The 17,443-nt window shown below is 49.2% G+C and overlaps 1 protein-coding gene across 2 annotated transcripts in view; it reads left to right on the top strand.

Moving 5' to 3' along the window:
* The window catches only part of RNF128 (ring finger protein 128), a 418,051-nt gene extending 403,570 nt beyond the window's left edge, over nucleotides 1-14,481 (top strand). For both annotated transcript variants that reach the window (XM_069212394.1, XM_069212395.1), the window contains exon 7: nucleotides 12,365-14,481. In XM_069212394.1, coding sequence (XP_069068495.1) covers nucleotides 12,365-12,486 — 122 coding nt within the window. In that variant the 3' untranslated portion in view covers nucleotides 12,487-14,481. The remainder of the gene's footprint in view (nucleotides 1-12,364) is intronic.
* The last annotated feature ends 2,962 nt before the right edge of the window (nucleotides 14,482-17,443 follow it).

Raw genomic sequence — 17,443 nt, forward strand, 5'->3', positions numbered from 1 at the left:
AGTGTCTCCCATAATCCCTAGTAAGAGAGGCAGTGGCTCCCTTTCTATGCTTTCCTGTAAGACTCCCGAGACTTCCTGCAGGACCGCCCCCCAGTAGGTCACCATGACCGGACATGTCCATACCATGTGGAAGAAATCGGCTGCGGGGTTCATGCATCGTGGGCACTCAGATGTGGGTTGGAGGCCCGCCCTGTGTAGTTTGGTGGGTGTGAGGTAGGCTGTGTGGAGGTAAAAAGTCTGTATTAATCGGAAGCGAGTGGCCATTGTTAGGGTACGAGGGGGCATCAGCGCTTCGCCCCAGTCCATCTCCTCCATAGGACCCACCCATCCCTCCCATCTCTGGCGGAGCCCCCCCAGGGAGCAGGCAGTGTTGACAATCAAAGTACGATATATCTGGGAAACACCTCCCCTGCCCAGATTCCCCATCAGTACCTTTGCCTCCATGGGGTTATATTCGGGTATGTTGTCTCCTGCCTGCACGTGTACTAGTAGGGCGTGGCGGAGCTGGAGATATCTATGGAATTGTGTCTTGTTTAGAGAAAAGAGTTCCTGAAGGTCCTCAAATGATCGCATATGTGATCCTCCCCAAACATCGCCCAGTGTAGAGATACCTATATTGTCCCATTTCTGAAATCCCTCCAGGCCCGCCACTTCCGTTAAGTGTTTCCCATGCCATAGCGGGGTCTGCTGGGTAAGGCGCCCCCACCACCCCGACAGCCTCTGGGCCTCCCGCCAACCCAATAAAATCACTTTGGTCACTTCTGGGACATCCCGGGAGATCGGGCCCCCGTACAGGGCATCAAAGATCCGTGGGTAGCCCAGTGATCGGAGTTCGAGTCGGTACGCCGGGTCCGACCACCCGCCCCCCACCCAGTCGTTGATCACGAGCAGGTGCATCGCGTGGAGATAGTAATGGATGTTGGACATGCTCAACCCCCCGTCGTAGACATCTCTTTGGCAGGTTTTGAGCGCCAGGCGCGTACGGGTGTCGTTCCACATGAATTAACGCGCCAGCGAGTCCATCTCTTTGAACCATTTCTTGGGGATGGGGTGTGGGAAGTTTTGCAACAGGTATAGGAGTCTGGGGAGGATCATCATCGTGTAGAGTGCTATTCTACTGAGAGGTTTAGGGGGAGGGCCCTCCAGCGCTGTAGGTCAGTTCTAATTCTTCTGGTTAGCGGTGTAATGTTGAGCTCCCATGTCAGCTCAGGGAGTAGTGAGACGTGTATTTCCAAATATTTAAAACTATTCCTTCGCACTGGGATGTTACGCTGCCAGTCCACACATTCCCGGGAGCGATGTAGGGGGACCAATAGGGACTTATTGGGATTTAGAATCAGTCCCGAGGCCTCCGCGAAGAGGCCCAGAATTTGCAGGACGCGTGGACCGCTTTTAGCCGGGTTGGAAATGTACAGTAGGACATCGTCTGCGTATAACGCTACTCGGTCCTCTGGGCAGGCAGGCCAGGGCCAACCTTCGATCAATGGGTCCTCTCGCAGCAGTATCGCCAGGGGCTCTATTATTAACGCAAAGAGCAGTGGGGATAGCGGGCATCCCTGTCGGGTGCCACGACCGATGGGGAACGAGTCGGAGACCACTCCGTTCACTTGTACCCGGGCCGTCGGATTAGAGTAGAGGAGCCTCACCAGGCCTCGGAATTTAGGCCCGAGTCCATTTCTTTGCAGAACGTGGTCGAGGAAGGACCAGTCCACTGTGTCAAAGGCTTTTTCAAAGTCGAGTAGGAGTAACGCCAGGGGGGTATGCGACAGGGTCTTGTGATGCCAGATGTAACCGCCTAATGCAATGCCGAGTACTGCGGGTAGGCATAAAGCCGCACTGGTCAGGATGAACCAGAGTGGGCATCACCTCCCTCAGTCTGGAGGCAAGGATCGAGGACAGCACTTTGATCTCCGTATTTAGAAGTGAGATGGGCCGGTATGCCGAGCAGTGTCGCGACGGAGGTTGGGTCTTGGGGATCACTACAATTGTGGCTTGGTCGATCCCGGTGGGGAAGCGGCCCTGTCTCTCAGCTTCTTCGTACATACTAAGCAAGTGGGGACCCAAAATGTCGCCGCATTTGCTGTATAACTCTACAGGGAATCCATCTGGCCCCGGGGTCTTGCTCGGTGCCAGACTGGCGATCGCGCTAGTGATTTCCGCGAGGCCAATAGTTTCATCTAGTCTATTCCTTGTCGCCAGGGAGACTCTGGAAAGAGTTATGTCGTTTAAAAGGGGAGACTCTCTCCGCAATGGGTCGGGGGTGCTCTGCATATAGGCGCGCGTAGTAAGAAGCAAAACTTTGCGCGATTTCAGTGGGTGTTTTGGAAAGAGAACCCGAGTCCTCCACAATTTCAGGTATGACCCTGTTGGCTAGAGGGCGGGTGGCCAGCCAGTGTAAGAGTTTCCCGTTTTTATCCCCCAGCCATATATTTGTGCTGCTGAGGCCCTCCAAATATGTTTTGCTGATTCTAGCGCTAAGTGCTTAATTTCTTCTCTAACCATAGTAAGCTGTCTCAAAATAGAGGCTGATGCTGAGGTCACTTGCTGGCGCTCCAGGGTTAGCGCCTTGGCCTCCAACTCAGACACTCGCGAGTCTCGGGCATGTTCTCGTGAACGCAGGAGATATTTGGCATGTCCTCTGAGAGTGGCCTTGCAGGCGGCCCATATTGTACCTGGAGATCGGACCGATCCCAGGTTCAGCTCGAAATACTGAGTGAGGTGGTTCCTAATTTCATGGGTGTAATCGTTGTCCTGTAGGTACCATGCGTTCAGGCGCCACATCGGGCGTCTGTTGGGGTCCGCACCGCCCAGCCGGACACGCACTGGCGCGTGGTCTGAGACCCCACGAGGTAGCATCTCCGCACGCTGGTGATGTCTAGAGCAGGCATAAATACGAGGTCTATTCTGGAATGTGTCGAGTGGGCAGCCGAGGTGTGCTTGTACTGGCGCTCCCTGGGATGCCAGGTTCTCCACACCTCACACAAGCCGGGGCTCTCAGCCCAGCCGCTAAGACTCGAGGCCCGGTTGGATCTACTAGCGGTGATTTCGCCGGATACATCTAGACTGGGGTCGAGGACGGCATTGAAGTCCCCTCCCAACAGGGTAGTACCCTGGGGGAGACCCGCTGCCACGTGGTGGAGTGAGAGTAAGAATGCGTCAAGTCCCGCCGGGGGGCCATACACACATACAAGGTTTATCGGTGACCCGTGAAGAGTCCCCGTGACTGCTACAAATCTGCCCTGCGGGTCGGATTGAGTGGCTGTAACCACCATGGGTAGCGAGCGGTGGAGTAGAATGGCCACCCCTCTGGAGAAGCCCGCGTGATAAACTCTGTCGTACCCTCCTCGCGCGAGCATGGGGCACCTAGTCCCGAGGAGGTGGGTTTCTTGTAATAGGACCACTGAGGGGGAGTATCTGCGGAGAGTATTGAGTACTGCGGATCTCTTGATCTTGTCTAATAGGCCATTTACGTTCCATGAGATGATCTGAGTTAGTGAGGGCCAGGCCTGGGTTGCGTGGGTGCTATACGGTATTGAGTACCTGTCTGTGGACCCCCGGCACGACCGTTTCAAACATAACAGTGAAATATTAAGGCAACAAAGAAAACTAATCAACATTTTACTATCTAAACCCGTTTCAAACTCTTCACCCCCCAACCACCCTCCTCCCCATACTCCCTCCCTCGAAGCATCTGTCGCCCAAGTACCCAACCAGAACCAAACAGCCAGAAGGACTGTCGTTGGGGTGGAGTGGTGGACCCCTCCTTTTAGTCGGATCAATTGCAATTAGCAGTCATAATTCAAATTTTGCGTGGCATGCGAAGTCATCCGCAATGTCTCCTCCAGGGCCCACGGGTGCGGACCGGGCGGCCCAGGTCCTCCCAGCGTATCTCGGTGGGGACCTAACGACTCAATCAACCAAGCACCGGGGACTGGCTCAGGCGGTTATCATCAGCGGCTTGGGTTGTGTCCCGGGATCCCGAGGGTCCGACCGGAGCTCCCTCGGTCTGTGCATCGGGGTCTCGAGCTGCCTCGCCGTTCGTGGGAGTGCCTGAGTCTTTTCGCCTCCCTCTTCAGGATCTGGTACGCCTCCGGCTCCTCCGGGGTCTCACCAAGGGGGAGGGGGCCTCATGGGAGGCCTCCCCCACCGGTCTCGGGACCCTTCTGGGCTCCGACACCCTCCTCCGTTAGCCAGCCCCACGCATCCTCGGGAGATTCAAAAAAGTACGCCTTGCCGGCCATGAGGACCTTAAGTCTTGCAGGAAAGAGGAGCATGTATGAGAGCTGCATTGCTCTAAGCTTTTGTTTTACGTGCTCATATGATCAGCGGCAGGTCTGAACTTCACGGGTGTAGTCTGGGAAGATTAAGATCTTATGATTCTCCCATTGGAGGTCTTCGGAGCGTCTAGCTTCTTTAAGGATAGTGTCTTGGTCTTTGAAGTTAAAGAAGCGTGCAATCATCTGGCGTTTTGGGCCACCCGGTGGGGGGTGTGGGGCAAGGGCCCTATGGGCACGCTCAACCGCAAACCAGGGTGAAAGAGTTTGATCCGGCATCCAGGTCTTAATCCACCGCTCTAGAAATTCGGGGGCCATTGCCCTCCGGGAATCCGATGAAGAGCAGGTTGTTGCGTCTTGATCGGTTTTCTGCGTCCTCCGCACGACAATGCAGCTCACTGGTTCGAGTTTGTAGCTGGGCCACCTTGGTTCTGAGGTCGGTTAGCTCGTCTTCAGTCTGGGAGACCCGGGCTTCCACCTCGGTGATTCGACTCACCGCGTTTCTGAGGTCTTGCCGAATAAGGCCCACGTCCTCTCGTACTTCCCAGATTTTGGTCTCCACGGCCGCTTGCGATGATTGGATTGCCTGGAGGATGGCATTCACTCCGTCCGGCGCCGGACCTCCACCAGCCGTGAACTGGTCGATCTTTTGCTGGGAGGCCGGGGGTTGTTTGTTTGCCTTGTCCTTCCCCATCTTGGCGTGGGGGGCGAGGGTCAGTTGTATTGTTTCTTGAGGTGCTCCAGGCGTGGTAAGCAAGTTAGCGTGATCTCAGTTCTATATTTGGAGCGTAGTGGTCACAGGTCCGCTCCTCCCCTTGGGAGGGCCAAATCGTCAAACGCGGTGGGGGAAGCCCCCGGAGAGTCACCTGGGCCCACCCGGGACTTCGTCGGGTGACCCAAGCTCAGGATCGCCGAAAGGCACGAGTTCAGGGACACCCTCCGGCTCCGGGGACACTCCAGCGCGGGATTTAGGTCCCCAAACCCTCAGGGCGTGACGCCCCCGCGCGGGTCCACCCCGGCCCCAGTTGCCGGTCTCCACGGCTGATGTTGGTGGGTATGTGTTGACTGCGCTCCGGCCGCGTGACTCGATAGGGGCCCAGGGGACTTTATCCCCGTCCAGTCGGTTCGCTTCAAACCGCTATGGCACTCTGCAGTAGGCCCCACTTGGCCTGGGACCCGGAGGCAGTCCGAGACACCGGGCTCCCCTCTTCCTTTTATTGAGCCTCTTCCCCTGCCTTTCCTTTTAAAGTGCGTCGTTTCCCCGGCGCAGTGCCTGAGCCCCGGCACAGCCGTCACCCCCCCCCCCCCCCCGGCTCGCCGCGGACCCTCGGTGTACCGCTCACTTCGATCAGGGGTCCGGGGGGGGCCCCCGCTGCGGGGGACGCTCTTCCCGCAGCCCCTTCACCGCCCGGGCCAATCCAAGGGGGTCCTCTCTTCGGAGCGGCTCGATCGCTGCGGCTCCCGCAGCCAGCGCCTTCTTCAGGCAGGGGCGCGAGGTGGCCCGGGCCACCAGGAGCCCCGCTCTCAGGCCGGGGCAGCGCCGCCCCCTCAATCCACAAGGGCTCGCGCCCCGGAGCTCGGCGCCGGCTCCCCCCCAATCATTCACGGCGCCTCTGGTCCAAGGCAGCCGCACCAAGGGGCAGGCAGCTCAGTGTCAGCTTCGTCGAGGCGGCCCGGCTCCGACGGCCATTTTGCCATTCGGACTGCGCCGCGTGTACGTGGTTCGGCTTCACCACAGCAGGATCCCAGCGGGACGGAGAGACCGCGTGGACGGTTGGCACGCCACCATTCGGTCGCTAAATCGCGATAACTTCGGGCGGATGACGGAGGGGTCCAGAGCACTCTCAGAGTGCGACCGCCATCTTGACGCCCGAAGCCACGCCCCCCATTGCATTTTGTTATAGAATTATAAAAATTTTCAACACTGTCTGATCTTTGCTTTTGGTGCACAAAAGCTGAAGTTGCATAAGCCGTGGCATACAATTAATAGTATGTTGTGCCAACTACGAGCAAAATGCTACTCATTTGCCACCATCATGATCCAGAAAACGTAGAAGGCCCTAGTAGAAAAAAAAAACTGAAAAGTAACGGGGGAGATTTACACTTCTCCTGACCAGACTTCTCCATTTTTTTATGTTCGCAAACATTCCCAGAGGTACGCGTGGAAAGCTGCTTCAGGAACATGTTTACAGGTGTACGTCTGAGAAACCTCCTCTTCACCCTATGCAGTTATCCATAGCAGGAAACTGCACAGGGGCAAAGTAGTTTCCAGGGCAAATATGCTTTTTTCGCTGAGATGAAAACTGTGGTGTTCTGCAACCAAGCTAAGAGGTAAAGATCTAGAATGCACGGTGGTTACTAATGTGATGAGAAGGGATTCTAGGTCAGTTGCTCATGTATGTTGGCGTGAATGGGTTCTCTGCTGATACTGACTTATTGACGAAGATAAGCTCAACCTTCACAATGGTGTGGCACCTTTATTGGACTTCATATTTGGCGACGAGCTTCACTCAGCCACCTGTCCTGGGTCATTTTCATGGATTCATTTTGGTGCGTAGACCTCAACAGTGTGTTTTGTAATATGTTTAACTGTTCTTGGCGTCTCTGAGATTTCTTTCAGCTCAGCGTGAAGAAGAGTTTTATTTGAGCTCATTTTGGGAGGCCTGGAGGGGTCATCGAGCCATCCAAACCTCCCAAAAAGTTTCACAAAAAACTTTTTCTGCTGGGAGAAAACCCTTCCACTGCACTGCTAGCAAATTTGGGCATGATCCACCCCCTTCCGCCCTCAAGGGAAGTTTTTTTTAGCCCAAGGGGCAAAAAGAAGAGTTATGGGGAATCTTCACAAATGTACGTTTGTGGGCGCTCCCAAACCTTTAAGGCAAACAGCGCTGTAGAATGCTCTTTTTTCACCCATTGAGTACGATTCCAGAGTGCGGATTTCGTTTCCCATGAGGCAGAGATGTCCGCCCTTGTAAAAACTATTATGCATGTCGGGGATCTCTTTCTGTATTCCTGGTCGGCATAAGAAGGGTAAATTCAGTCGTATAGCTAAGTGTATGGCCGACTTTACCTTTGTTAATCGAGCCCACGTCCCTTTAAATGAGTTTAATCACCAGCTTAGAAATGCTGACCAATAATTTGGATAACTGTCAATCAATCAATCAATCACAGACATTTATAGAGCGCGCTACTTACCCATTAGGGTTCCAAGGCGCTGAGGGGGGGGGGGAGGAGACTGCTTCTGCTCGAAGAGCCAGGTCTTGAGGAGTCTTCTCAAGGCGAGTAGGTCTTGAGTCTGTCGGAGATAGGTAGGGAGTGTGTTCCAGGTCTTGGCGGCGAGGTAGGAGAAGGATCTGCCACTGGAGGTGGTTCGTTGGATGCGGGGGACGGTGGCGAGGGCGAGGCTCGTGGATCGCAGTTGGCGAGTTGGTGTGTAGAAGTTAAGTCTGTCGTTGAGGTAGGTGGGGCCGGCGTTGTGGAGTGCTTTGTGTGCGTGGGTGAGGAGCTTGAAGGTGACCCTTTTGTCGACGGGAAGCCAGTGGAGCTCTTTGAGGTGAGGGGTGATGTGGCTGTGGCGGGGTGCGTTGGTGATGAGTCGGGCTGAGGTGTTTTGGATGCGTTGGAGTCGTTGAAGGTGTTTTGCTGGGATTCCTGCATAGAGTGCGTTGCCGTAGTCCAATCTACTGATGACGAGGGCATGGGTCACTGTCTTCCTGGTGTCGGTCGGGATCCACTTGTAGATCCTGCGGAGGGTGCGGAGGGTGTTGTAGCAGGAGGAGGTGACGGCGCTGACTTGTCTGTCCATGGAGAGTGCGGAGTCGAGGATGAATCCCAAGTTGTGGGCGTGGTCGGTGGGCGTCGGAGCCGTTCCAAGGGTGGTGGGCCACCACGAGTCGTCCCAGGCGGAGGGGGATGTCCCTTGGATGAGGATTTCTGTCTTGTCGGTGTTGAGTTTCAGGCGGCTATTTCTCATCCAGTCGGCGACTACTTTCATTCCTTTGTGGAGGTTGGCTTTGGCGGTGGCGGGGTCGTTGGTGAGGGAGAGGATGAGCTGGGTGTCATCGGCGTAGGTGATGATGTTGAGGTCGTGACGGCGGGCCACTTGTGCGAGGGGGGCCATGTAAATGTTGAACAGCGTTGGGCTTAGGGAGGAGCCCTGGGGGACGCCGCAGATGATGATGTTGGCTTCTGAGCGTAAGGGTGGAAGGCGGACGGTCTGTGTTCTGCCGGAGAGGAAGGATGAGGTCCAGGCTAGGGCTTTTTCCTGGATGCCGGCTTCTTGGAGGCGTGATAGTAGGGTGCGTGGCAGACCGTGTCGAAGGCCGCTGAGAGGTCTAGGAGGATGAGGGCGGAGGTCTCGCCGTGGTCGAGTTGGCGTCTGATGTCATCTGTGGCGGCGATGAGGGCGGTCTCGGTGCTGTGGTTGCGTCTAAATCCGGTTTGTGAGGGGTCGAGGACGTTGTTGTCTTCGATGTGGCGTGTCAGTTGAAGGTTGACGATCTTTTCTGCGACTTTTGCTGGGTATGGGAGGAGGGAGATGGGGCGGAAGTTCTTGAGGTCCTTGGGATCGGCTTTGGGTTTCTTGAGGAGGGCGTTGATGTCTGCGTGCTTCCAGCTTTACGGGAAGGTGCCTGTTTCGAAGGAGGCATTGATGATCTTGTGGAGTTGGGGCACGATGATAGAGTCGGCTTTGTTGAAGATGTGGTGGGGGCAGGGGTCATTCGGTGATCCGGAGTGGATGGTGTTCATGATTTTGCGTGTTGCGTCGTCGTCAACGTTGGACCAGGCGGTGATGGGGTTGGCGATGCTTGGGTTCGGGGTGGTGACGGTGGTGGGCGTGGTGGGGGTGTTGAACCTGCTGTGGATGTCGGCGATCTTGCTGTGGGAAAAAAAGCGGCGAGGGAATCGCAAAGTTCCTGAGAGGGCGGGATGTCGTTGGCGCTGGGGGCGGACAGTTCCTTTACGATGCGGAAGAGCTCTTTGCTGTCGTGTGCGTTGTTGTCTAGGCGGATTTTGAAGGAGGACCTCTTGGTGGTCCTGATGAGGTGGTGGTGTCGGCGGGTGGCGTCTTTGAGGGTTACGTGGTTGTCCGGTGTGCGATCTTGGAGCCATTTCTTTTCCAGTTTCCTGCAGGCACGTTTGGAGGCCAGGAGTTCGTCGGTGAACCAGGAGGCTTTCTTGCTGGCGAGGTTGCTGGGGGGTTTCTTCAGTGGGGTGAGGATGTTGGCGCAGTCGATGATCTATTGTCTGAAGTTGCAGGCCGCGGTGTCTGGGTCGGTGGGCTCGTTCGGTGGGTTCTGGGAGAGGGTGCTGAGAAGTTGTTCTTCGGTGACTTTTCCCCAGTTGCGGCGGGGGAGTTGGCGGCTGTGGTGGTGTGCGGTGTTTTTGTTGTAGGTGAAGTGGATGCAGTGATGGTCGGTCCAGTACAGTTCGGTGGTGTCTTTGAAGGTTACGTGGTCGCTGGTGGAGAAGATGGCGTGGTGTGGGTTGGTGACGTGACGAGTTGTCTGAGTCCGAGGTTCATGAGGTTGCTGATCAGCGTGGTGGAGTTGTGGTCGTTGTTGTTCTCGAGGTGAAAGTTGAGGTCCCTGAGGAGATGTAGTCCGTGGAGGCGAGTGCATGGGTGCTTGCGAGGTCGGCGATGGCGTCACAGAACTGGGCCCGTGACTGTGTCAAACGCCTTGAAGAAAGACTTCAAATTTACGTCTAAGTGATGGTCTAAGACATGTCAAAGGATACTCTTCAACAGTTAGTCCTCTGATTTTATGCATGATCCCTCAGGATCACCGTGCCTTTGAGGGGTGATGGCTATGGTGCGAAGGGTCAAGGAGAGACTTTTCAGAGGTTGCATCCTTCAAGGGGTTGTGGAAAGTAAATGCTGTGAGCTCAAATCAATATGGTAGGAAGGTAAACTAGTGTATCTCGCCCGCTACAGAAAGTGCTTTATGATGGGGACAGGGACGCAATAATAAAATGTTTAAGAAAAACATGGATGGGCAGAGGGTGTACTAGTAAGGTCTCACCGGGCATCCAAATGGAATCTCCCTATTCTCACATTCATCTTTGTCCTAAACGAATGGATCAGGAGAAAGTACAAGGAGGAGTCGGTCACGTGACTCTACCAGGACAAAGACAACAGAACCAGCTGAAAGTCCCCACTCTCTCTCATTACCTTAACCTCTTGTTTTTCACTAGAAGGCTGTACATCACAGTTTAAAATGAGTGAGAAAGCCGTAGCACAAAAAAATAGAACTGACCTCCATAGTTAAAAAAAAAAAAAAAAAAAAAAGGAGCTGAAATCTGCTGAGCTGACTTTGTACATCCCCAGGCACCTATGTGATCAAAGTTGAGGAAGTTGATGGCAGACAATTAAAGAAGCGAAGGTTCCTCATCTTAGCAAGGTTTCATTTAAAAATCGTGTTATCTTCCAGCAAGTGTACAGAAAGTTGGATATCCTACTGTAAGTCTTGTGGCGTGCTCCACCATCTGCACATACTTAGTTCTGAGTGTTGAATCATTTCATTGAAGTTTTAGACTACATGCACACTACAAAAACTTTCTTCAGGGTTTACAGAATATTTTTAAATCTACCAGGATGTCGCATAACAACCTGAATGTTCCATTTTACTGCAGAGAAAACATCACTGTGATCGCTGCAAAAGTTGTAAAGAACAAGCATTGGCAAACCCAGTAGGTCTGGGCTTAATGTGCTAATGCATGCATCATTAGCACATTAGAAAAAGATATGGGAGGGCACTAGCAGAAGCAACCAGAGTTGTAAAGTAGCCCCTTCTGCAGCTCTATGGGAGACTCGAGTGAAGACAGAAGACTGCACCCAAACAGCCAAAGGTATTAGTTTAAGAGATGAATACTTAGCTAGGCTGTTTCAGTCTAATGGCTGAAAAAGACTGATGGTTAAAGATGAGGACCCAAAGCCCAATCTTTATATGTTGATGGTAATAGGCCTGTTTGACATCTGTACTGTCAAAATCCAGACCCAAACAAAAGTTTTGGGACTGTAATCCTAGCTCTCAATACCACTGGTAGCAAATGTTGTCATACTACCTCTAGGAAAATGTGTTCTCGTGTTCTCGTGGTCAGTCTGCATAGGGCCATGGCATTCCTGTTGTAAACTCACTGAAGCCGTACAATGGAGTAGGCGTGCAGGCTTGCGTGCGAAGAGTTGGCATAGTCAACACTTGCACAGTGGTTGTCGGAGTGTAGGCAGTCCAGCGTGTGAATAAAAGTTAGAATATATGTTGCTAGCTACAGGTGATCCATTCCTCTAGAATACTGTTCAGCTGCTGCCGAGACCAGAAACAACTGCACCGCATTCAGGAAATAAATGGAAATGTTTCTGTTCCGCTGTGAGCCTGGGATCCTACCCAGGCACTGGTAGTAGAGAAGCCAAGATTCCTTGGCAAGTGTATTAATGCTGAACTAGAGAAGCGAGTGTAATTTGTATTTTGAATCTCGTAAACTACTTGGCAACGATCAAAAAGACAATCGTTAACATGCAGCGTTCGTCTCACTGTTAGTGGTTTGAAGTTAATATTTGATTACATGTGTTGAATGATCTGCTTAGGGTAAGCTTGGTACACTGCCACGTAGGTGTAGTTGGATTTAGTCATCCTTGCTTGCCACTACTGTTAGCACTCTGAAGCTTGCTTAGGTTACCACAAAACGCCGAGTATAATGCCCTTTCCCCCGCTGTTGGCAGGTGGTACAGCAGGGTAGCTGGCACACTGGATAGATTCTGGATCATGTTGTCCTATTGTTCCCACAGTGAATTCAATTTCAGTGAAACTCCGAAGGGCCCTTGGACCACAGACTAAGAACCTCTGTTTTAGATCACTCAGCATTCACAATTGTGTTACCTTGTCTGAAAAGAATCTCAAATCCCAATTTGCATAATAGGTTCATGTACTTGTATGTTCAAGTCTCCCCATATCAGAGGCTTGTTAGGTATGAACTAACATTTGGCTAATCATGTCCAACCCTTTCAGTGCATTTTGACGTACGTCTGGGTACAGCACAAAATATGTCAAAATGTGTGTGTACTTATGCTTCACTTTTTTTTTTCCTCCCAGGCGGTGACAATGAGCAACTTGTGAAGCATGAACCCAACGTTTTGGAAGTGGACGTGCTGCCTCACATGGATAACCCAAGTTTTGAGGACGAGGAATCCCAGAGGCGTGAACTCAAGTCATGAGCTTTTGACAAGTGATACAAAGTTTGCACCTTATGAGAACTGTGAACCGGTCAAACTTTGTATTTACTTTTAAAAAAAACAATTCCGTTGAACAGCTGAAATATCAGAATAATTCTTCTATGACGGATAAAGTGTTTGATCTAATATTATCCCATATTCTTTTAAATTATGTAAGCATTGACTGGCAGATCACAAGTTATGTGGCAGTCCATTGTATGCAATACTCATAGGAATTTCAGAGTTTTCCAATCACCGTTGCTGCTACCAGTATGTGAACCATGTAGAGACTCAGGCATGCATCTCCTGTTGTGACTAATCTCTGCGCAGTCTATAGTCTAGTAACAATGCTTCTGAACAACTTACTGGAATAGAGATGGTGTTTCTTGTAGCATGCTGGACCCATGCATCTCCAGGGACTATTTGATAACTGCTAGCAAATTCTAGTATGGATATCAATGCAGGGGAACATTGAGCCCCTGATAGAAAATCATCTGGGTGCAAAGACTCAAGAGTTGATCCAAAGGAAAATTATAGATGTATTGGGACAGCATGCTGCAAATTATAATGCACTTTCTCTACTGTCACCCAACAAGCTGACAGAAAAACATGTGCATTATGAAAATGTTGCTCTGATCATTTAAGTTCTAGTTCACCAATGACCTTATCGGCTAAATTAAAACATCATGCTGAAAAAGCTAGAGAGCTCAAATGAATGTTAAATTAGAAAATGTGAATTTGTATTGCTTAAACCGATCACCTTGATGCCTCACATCCAGTTAATTATGTTATCATAGGTTTTATTTTTCTGAAAAGCACAGTATACCCTTATGGATCAGCAGATACACAGCTAACAGTTTGCAGTTTTGAACTCAATTGAAGGATGCCTTAATAGGTAGCATTTTTTATCAACATTACAGTTTCGTTTTTGTAGCTTTGATTTACCTGACCAACCTTAGGTGTATTTTTAAATACCAAAAACCACATCTCCACATCAAAGGAATTACTTATGTAATAGATATTTATAGACCTGCCTTAAAAACGGATACGCAGTCAAATGAAACTGTTTGTTCTTAGATCATCAGCAGGCACATTTTTAATTAAGGGTAGATTGGCATTACACATTTACTACAGTTCTGAAAATTATAGATTTTTAGGATGATCCGGCCTCACTTTAGGACTGACATTTTTGTGCATATACCCAATACATCATGTAGCTCAGTCCTCATCTTTCTGTTGCACGAGATGTGTAGGAATATGAAAGTATCAATGTACTGGTGTTGACTCAACCACTTGCTCGGGCATTGAGATGGATGAATTTATCTTGAAGAGGCCTGAAGAGTGTCGTCACCATTCAGTCTACAGTTTGATAATGCCTTAATTTGGGGACAGTATTTACCCATAAAAACATTGTGGTTGATAATCAATGAAATGTGCAATGTGAAGTCCTTCATTGACGTAGGCTAGCATTTTCGACCCAGAATCTTATCAACATGTAGGTTAATGGAGGTTATGTTGGAAATGAAATGTGATTGCAGTTGATAGAAAAAGTAAGGTATGCTGATTAAAAGCTATTCCAAGAGTATTACCCCTATATGAATGGTATTTTGGGAAGAGAGGGGTATTATGTGTAATCCTGGACATTGTAATCTGTATACATTAAGTTTTTAATATATACATTTAATTTGCTATACCCCAACCAATCTTTGCATTATTTTCAAGACATGAGATTTTCTATCTGACTCTTTTAACAAAACAAACGCTGATTGCCTTAATGTAAAACTCAGAACCTCACGTTTAATGTTAAAGACCGTTTTAAAGAATGCACTTTATTTTTAATCTATGCGACTATATCTTTCCTTTTACGATCCTCTTATTAAATATGTGAGCACAATATTTTGAATCTCATTTAGGAATTTACTAGCCTTATTGTACTGTATTTTAGGGTATTGAAGAAAACTCTACAGAAGAATTTGAATAAATCCTATTTTCCTATTACCTGGTAAACAGTGTGATCGAAATGCTGTAAATATACTTTGATTTGTATTAATAGTATAAATATCAAATGTAAATAAAATATTATAAAAAAGTGACTGGCTCTTCGAATAAAAACTGCTGTTTGGAACTTTTTAGAACTTTGGTTGCCGTCCAAATTAGTTTGTAGCTTCAGAGTGCCCCAATGACCAGAGGACATCCAAATTCACAAAGGCATATGAGAAAATCTGTGTCGATATTATCACATTTACGCTGAAAAATGAGGTAAAATATCCAGAAATGATGGCAATAAAATGATTCAATTATTCAAACCCGCAAAACAATAAATTATTTTAAACTACTCATTCAATGTATTTTTGTTATGAATGTTCAGAATACAAGCTAATTAAAATATGCAGTGTCCATTTTTCCTTAAGCAACATCAGTTCTGAGATCAGTCTCTCTACACAATTGTCCTCATACACACATCTAACAGAAGCCTTCCTGTGTCCTGGCGCCAGGGTATCTTCACCCTACCACTCCTGTCCACGGGCCCACTTTGCATGGCTATTCTCCCAGGTGTGCGCAGGTGCATACTGCTTGCAATTATTCCTCCTTTCTAACATTTCTAATTTTCTCTGACTCAAAATTAATTGGCTATAGAATTCATGTTGATAGTTTCAAGGTGTATAAAATCGGCTGAAAAGTAGTAAAAAGTCAAATCTTTGGAGAACCGTAAATTCAGTAGGCAACTCTGAAATCTGCAGTGTCTGAAGAACAATCTGTGCAGCACATCTGGACTGTCACCAACCATGGCCTACTTGAGATGCTGTTTTTTATTGTTGAGATGGATGCAACATGTTGACTACTCTTGGTGAAGCACAGCAAAAAAGTCGGAAAGAAATCAGTGCAGCCACAAGAAGCACACAAGTTGAATCTCTGTAGGGATGAATGTGTGTTAATTGGCGAGAGGAGAAGTTTCAAGCCAGCTATCCTGTTTTCCACCAGAGCTGTTTGCTTTTACAACCTAAACAGGGTGCTGTAAAATATGCTTTGCACGTTAGTTCATTCTGAATGATACTGCTGTCTGCAGATTCCTCACATTTAGAGTACTCCGCCAGGCATCAGACTGGATCTGGAAGTTTTCATAGCAGAGCTCCCAGCGCTGCCTGTTGTTGCTGTGTGGCTCCGTGTTGACTCCAGTCTGCCTCGGAAGTGACAGGCCATAGAGCTGCATAATGGTGTCACCCCGGTGCGCCAACATCAGTTCCTTGCTTCTGTGACTTAGAACGCAGATCCTGAGCTCTGTTCCCTTTTTTTGTTAGTTTGACAAGTTTTCCAAAAATAAATTCCAGTGTGCAATTAAACAATGTGCACAACAGAAACCACAGTGTAAACATTTGTTTGTAATAAAGTAGTGCCAGTGATGGGGCCCATATGAGTTGTGCCTCTGGTGTTTGGGCTTGGGAAACAACTCCAAGACGTGAGGAATGTGCACTCATGCACACGAAGGTGATTGGTACTGTAAAGTATCACTGAACATCGAAAGAAGCCACACAAGACACATCCCTGCTTGAAGTTGAGTGCCCGACCCATTCCTACTCTGGAAATCCGAGAAGATAAAGCAGGCCTCAACCCGTTCCACCACTCTATTTAAGGAGAAGTCAGTTGGCCCTTAAGGTGCCAGTCGATCTTGTTTCCACTCTCCTATTGAAGAGCAGATTCCATAGTTGGTCCTGATGCACCCAAAGTTCCCAGAGCCATCAGTGACTCTGCAGAAGGTAGAGTCATTTAAGGAGGCCTTACTGAATGTTTTTGCCACTCTTCGAATCCCATAAGGTTCATCTCGAGGCCTGAAGGATCCTTGGGGGCTTCCACTCAGGCCTCTGCCGGAGGGGGATCTGCTGCAGGCTTTGGCATTCAACCCCAAGCCAAATCAGACTCCACCCTGACCAAGGTCATGCTCTGAACCCATCCCATTGTACCCTGTTCCTTCTCAGAATGACTCTGACAAAACACACCCTCTACTACGGAACTTTTCAGTTTTGACAAACTAGAGTTTGCTGCTACTTGGAGATGAACATACATATGAAAAGGATGATTTAACACCCCCACACCCTGAGTCCCCATTATGATGATGACAGTATATGTAATGATTTACAAGAGGCTAGTATGCTTGATACGTACCCTAGTAGAGGGCCAATTTCCCTTTGGGGCCACCAATGGAAAGGGTGCTTTGTTTGCTGTAGACATTAGATGTGCTGCTGGCGTCCTGGATCTTCGACTTCCATCTGTTCATGTTAAAACTAATGTACTTACTGAAACTCATTAGCCTGGTTCGGATTCATCTGAGCTCTTGTTACCATCCAACAAAGCCCTAACCAAAATCCTTTTGGTCAGTTGGTCTAAGCCATTCTCTTGCCCACTAGGAAAGAGACAAGTGGCTAGATGCCGCAGATGGCAGATGACGACCCTGGTTTTCTTACAGAGCATCCTATTTATGAGTTTAGTGGTCCAAATGTCCAGGAAGGTAAATCCTAATTAACTTCCATTGAGTCACCCTGACCGGGTTCGATAATTAATGTTCCCTTCTGCCAGCCCAGCCTAGAGGTCAGTCAATATCAGTGTTATATTTATCATGATTTTTCTCTTTTAGCTATCCCCCTTATTAGGTTACATATGTTAATTCTATTGAGTATTAATGACAAATATAGAATGCATGTTTATTATCACGCTTCATTGCAACATGATAATCAAGTCTGCTCAAATATTTTCACAGTTTTTATTCAGAATTGCAGGGCATTTTCTGATAGTGAGGAAAAAACCTGGCTAGAAACTTTGTATTTTCAATATTTCAAGTATTGGGGTTGCATTTTCACTTTACACATTATACAATGGAAAAGGGAAGGTTTATGCCATATTTCCGGGGCATTTGACGATTACCTCCCTTTGAACCAATAGGAGGCTAAAATCAATTAATGTGTTC

Source organism: Pleurodeles waltl, chromosome 2_1, assembly GCF_031143425.1.
Source record: "Pleurodeles waltl isolate 20211129_DDA chromosome 2_1, aPleWal1.hap1.20221129, whole genome shotgun sequence".
Taxonomy (NCBI): Eukaryota; Metazoa; Chordata; class Amphibia; order Caudata; family Salamandridae; genus Pleurodeles; species Pleurodeles waltl.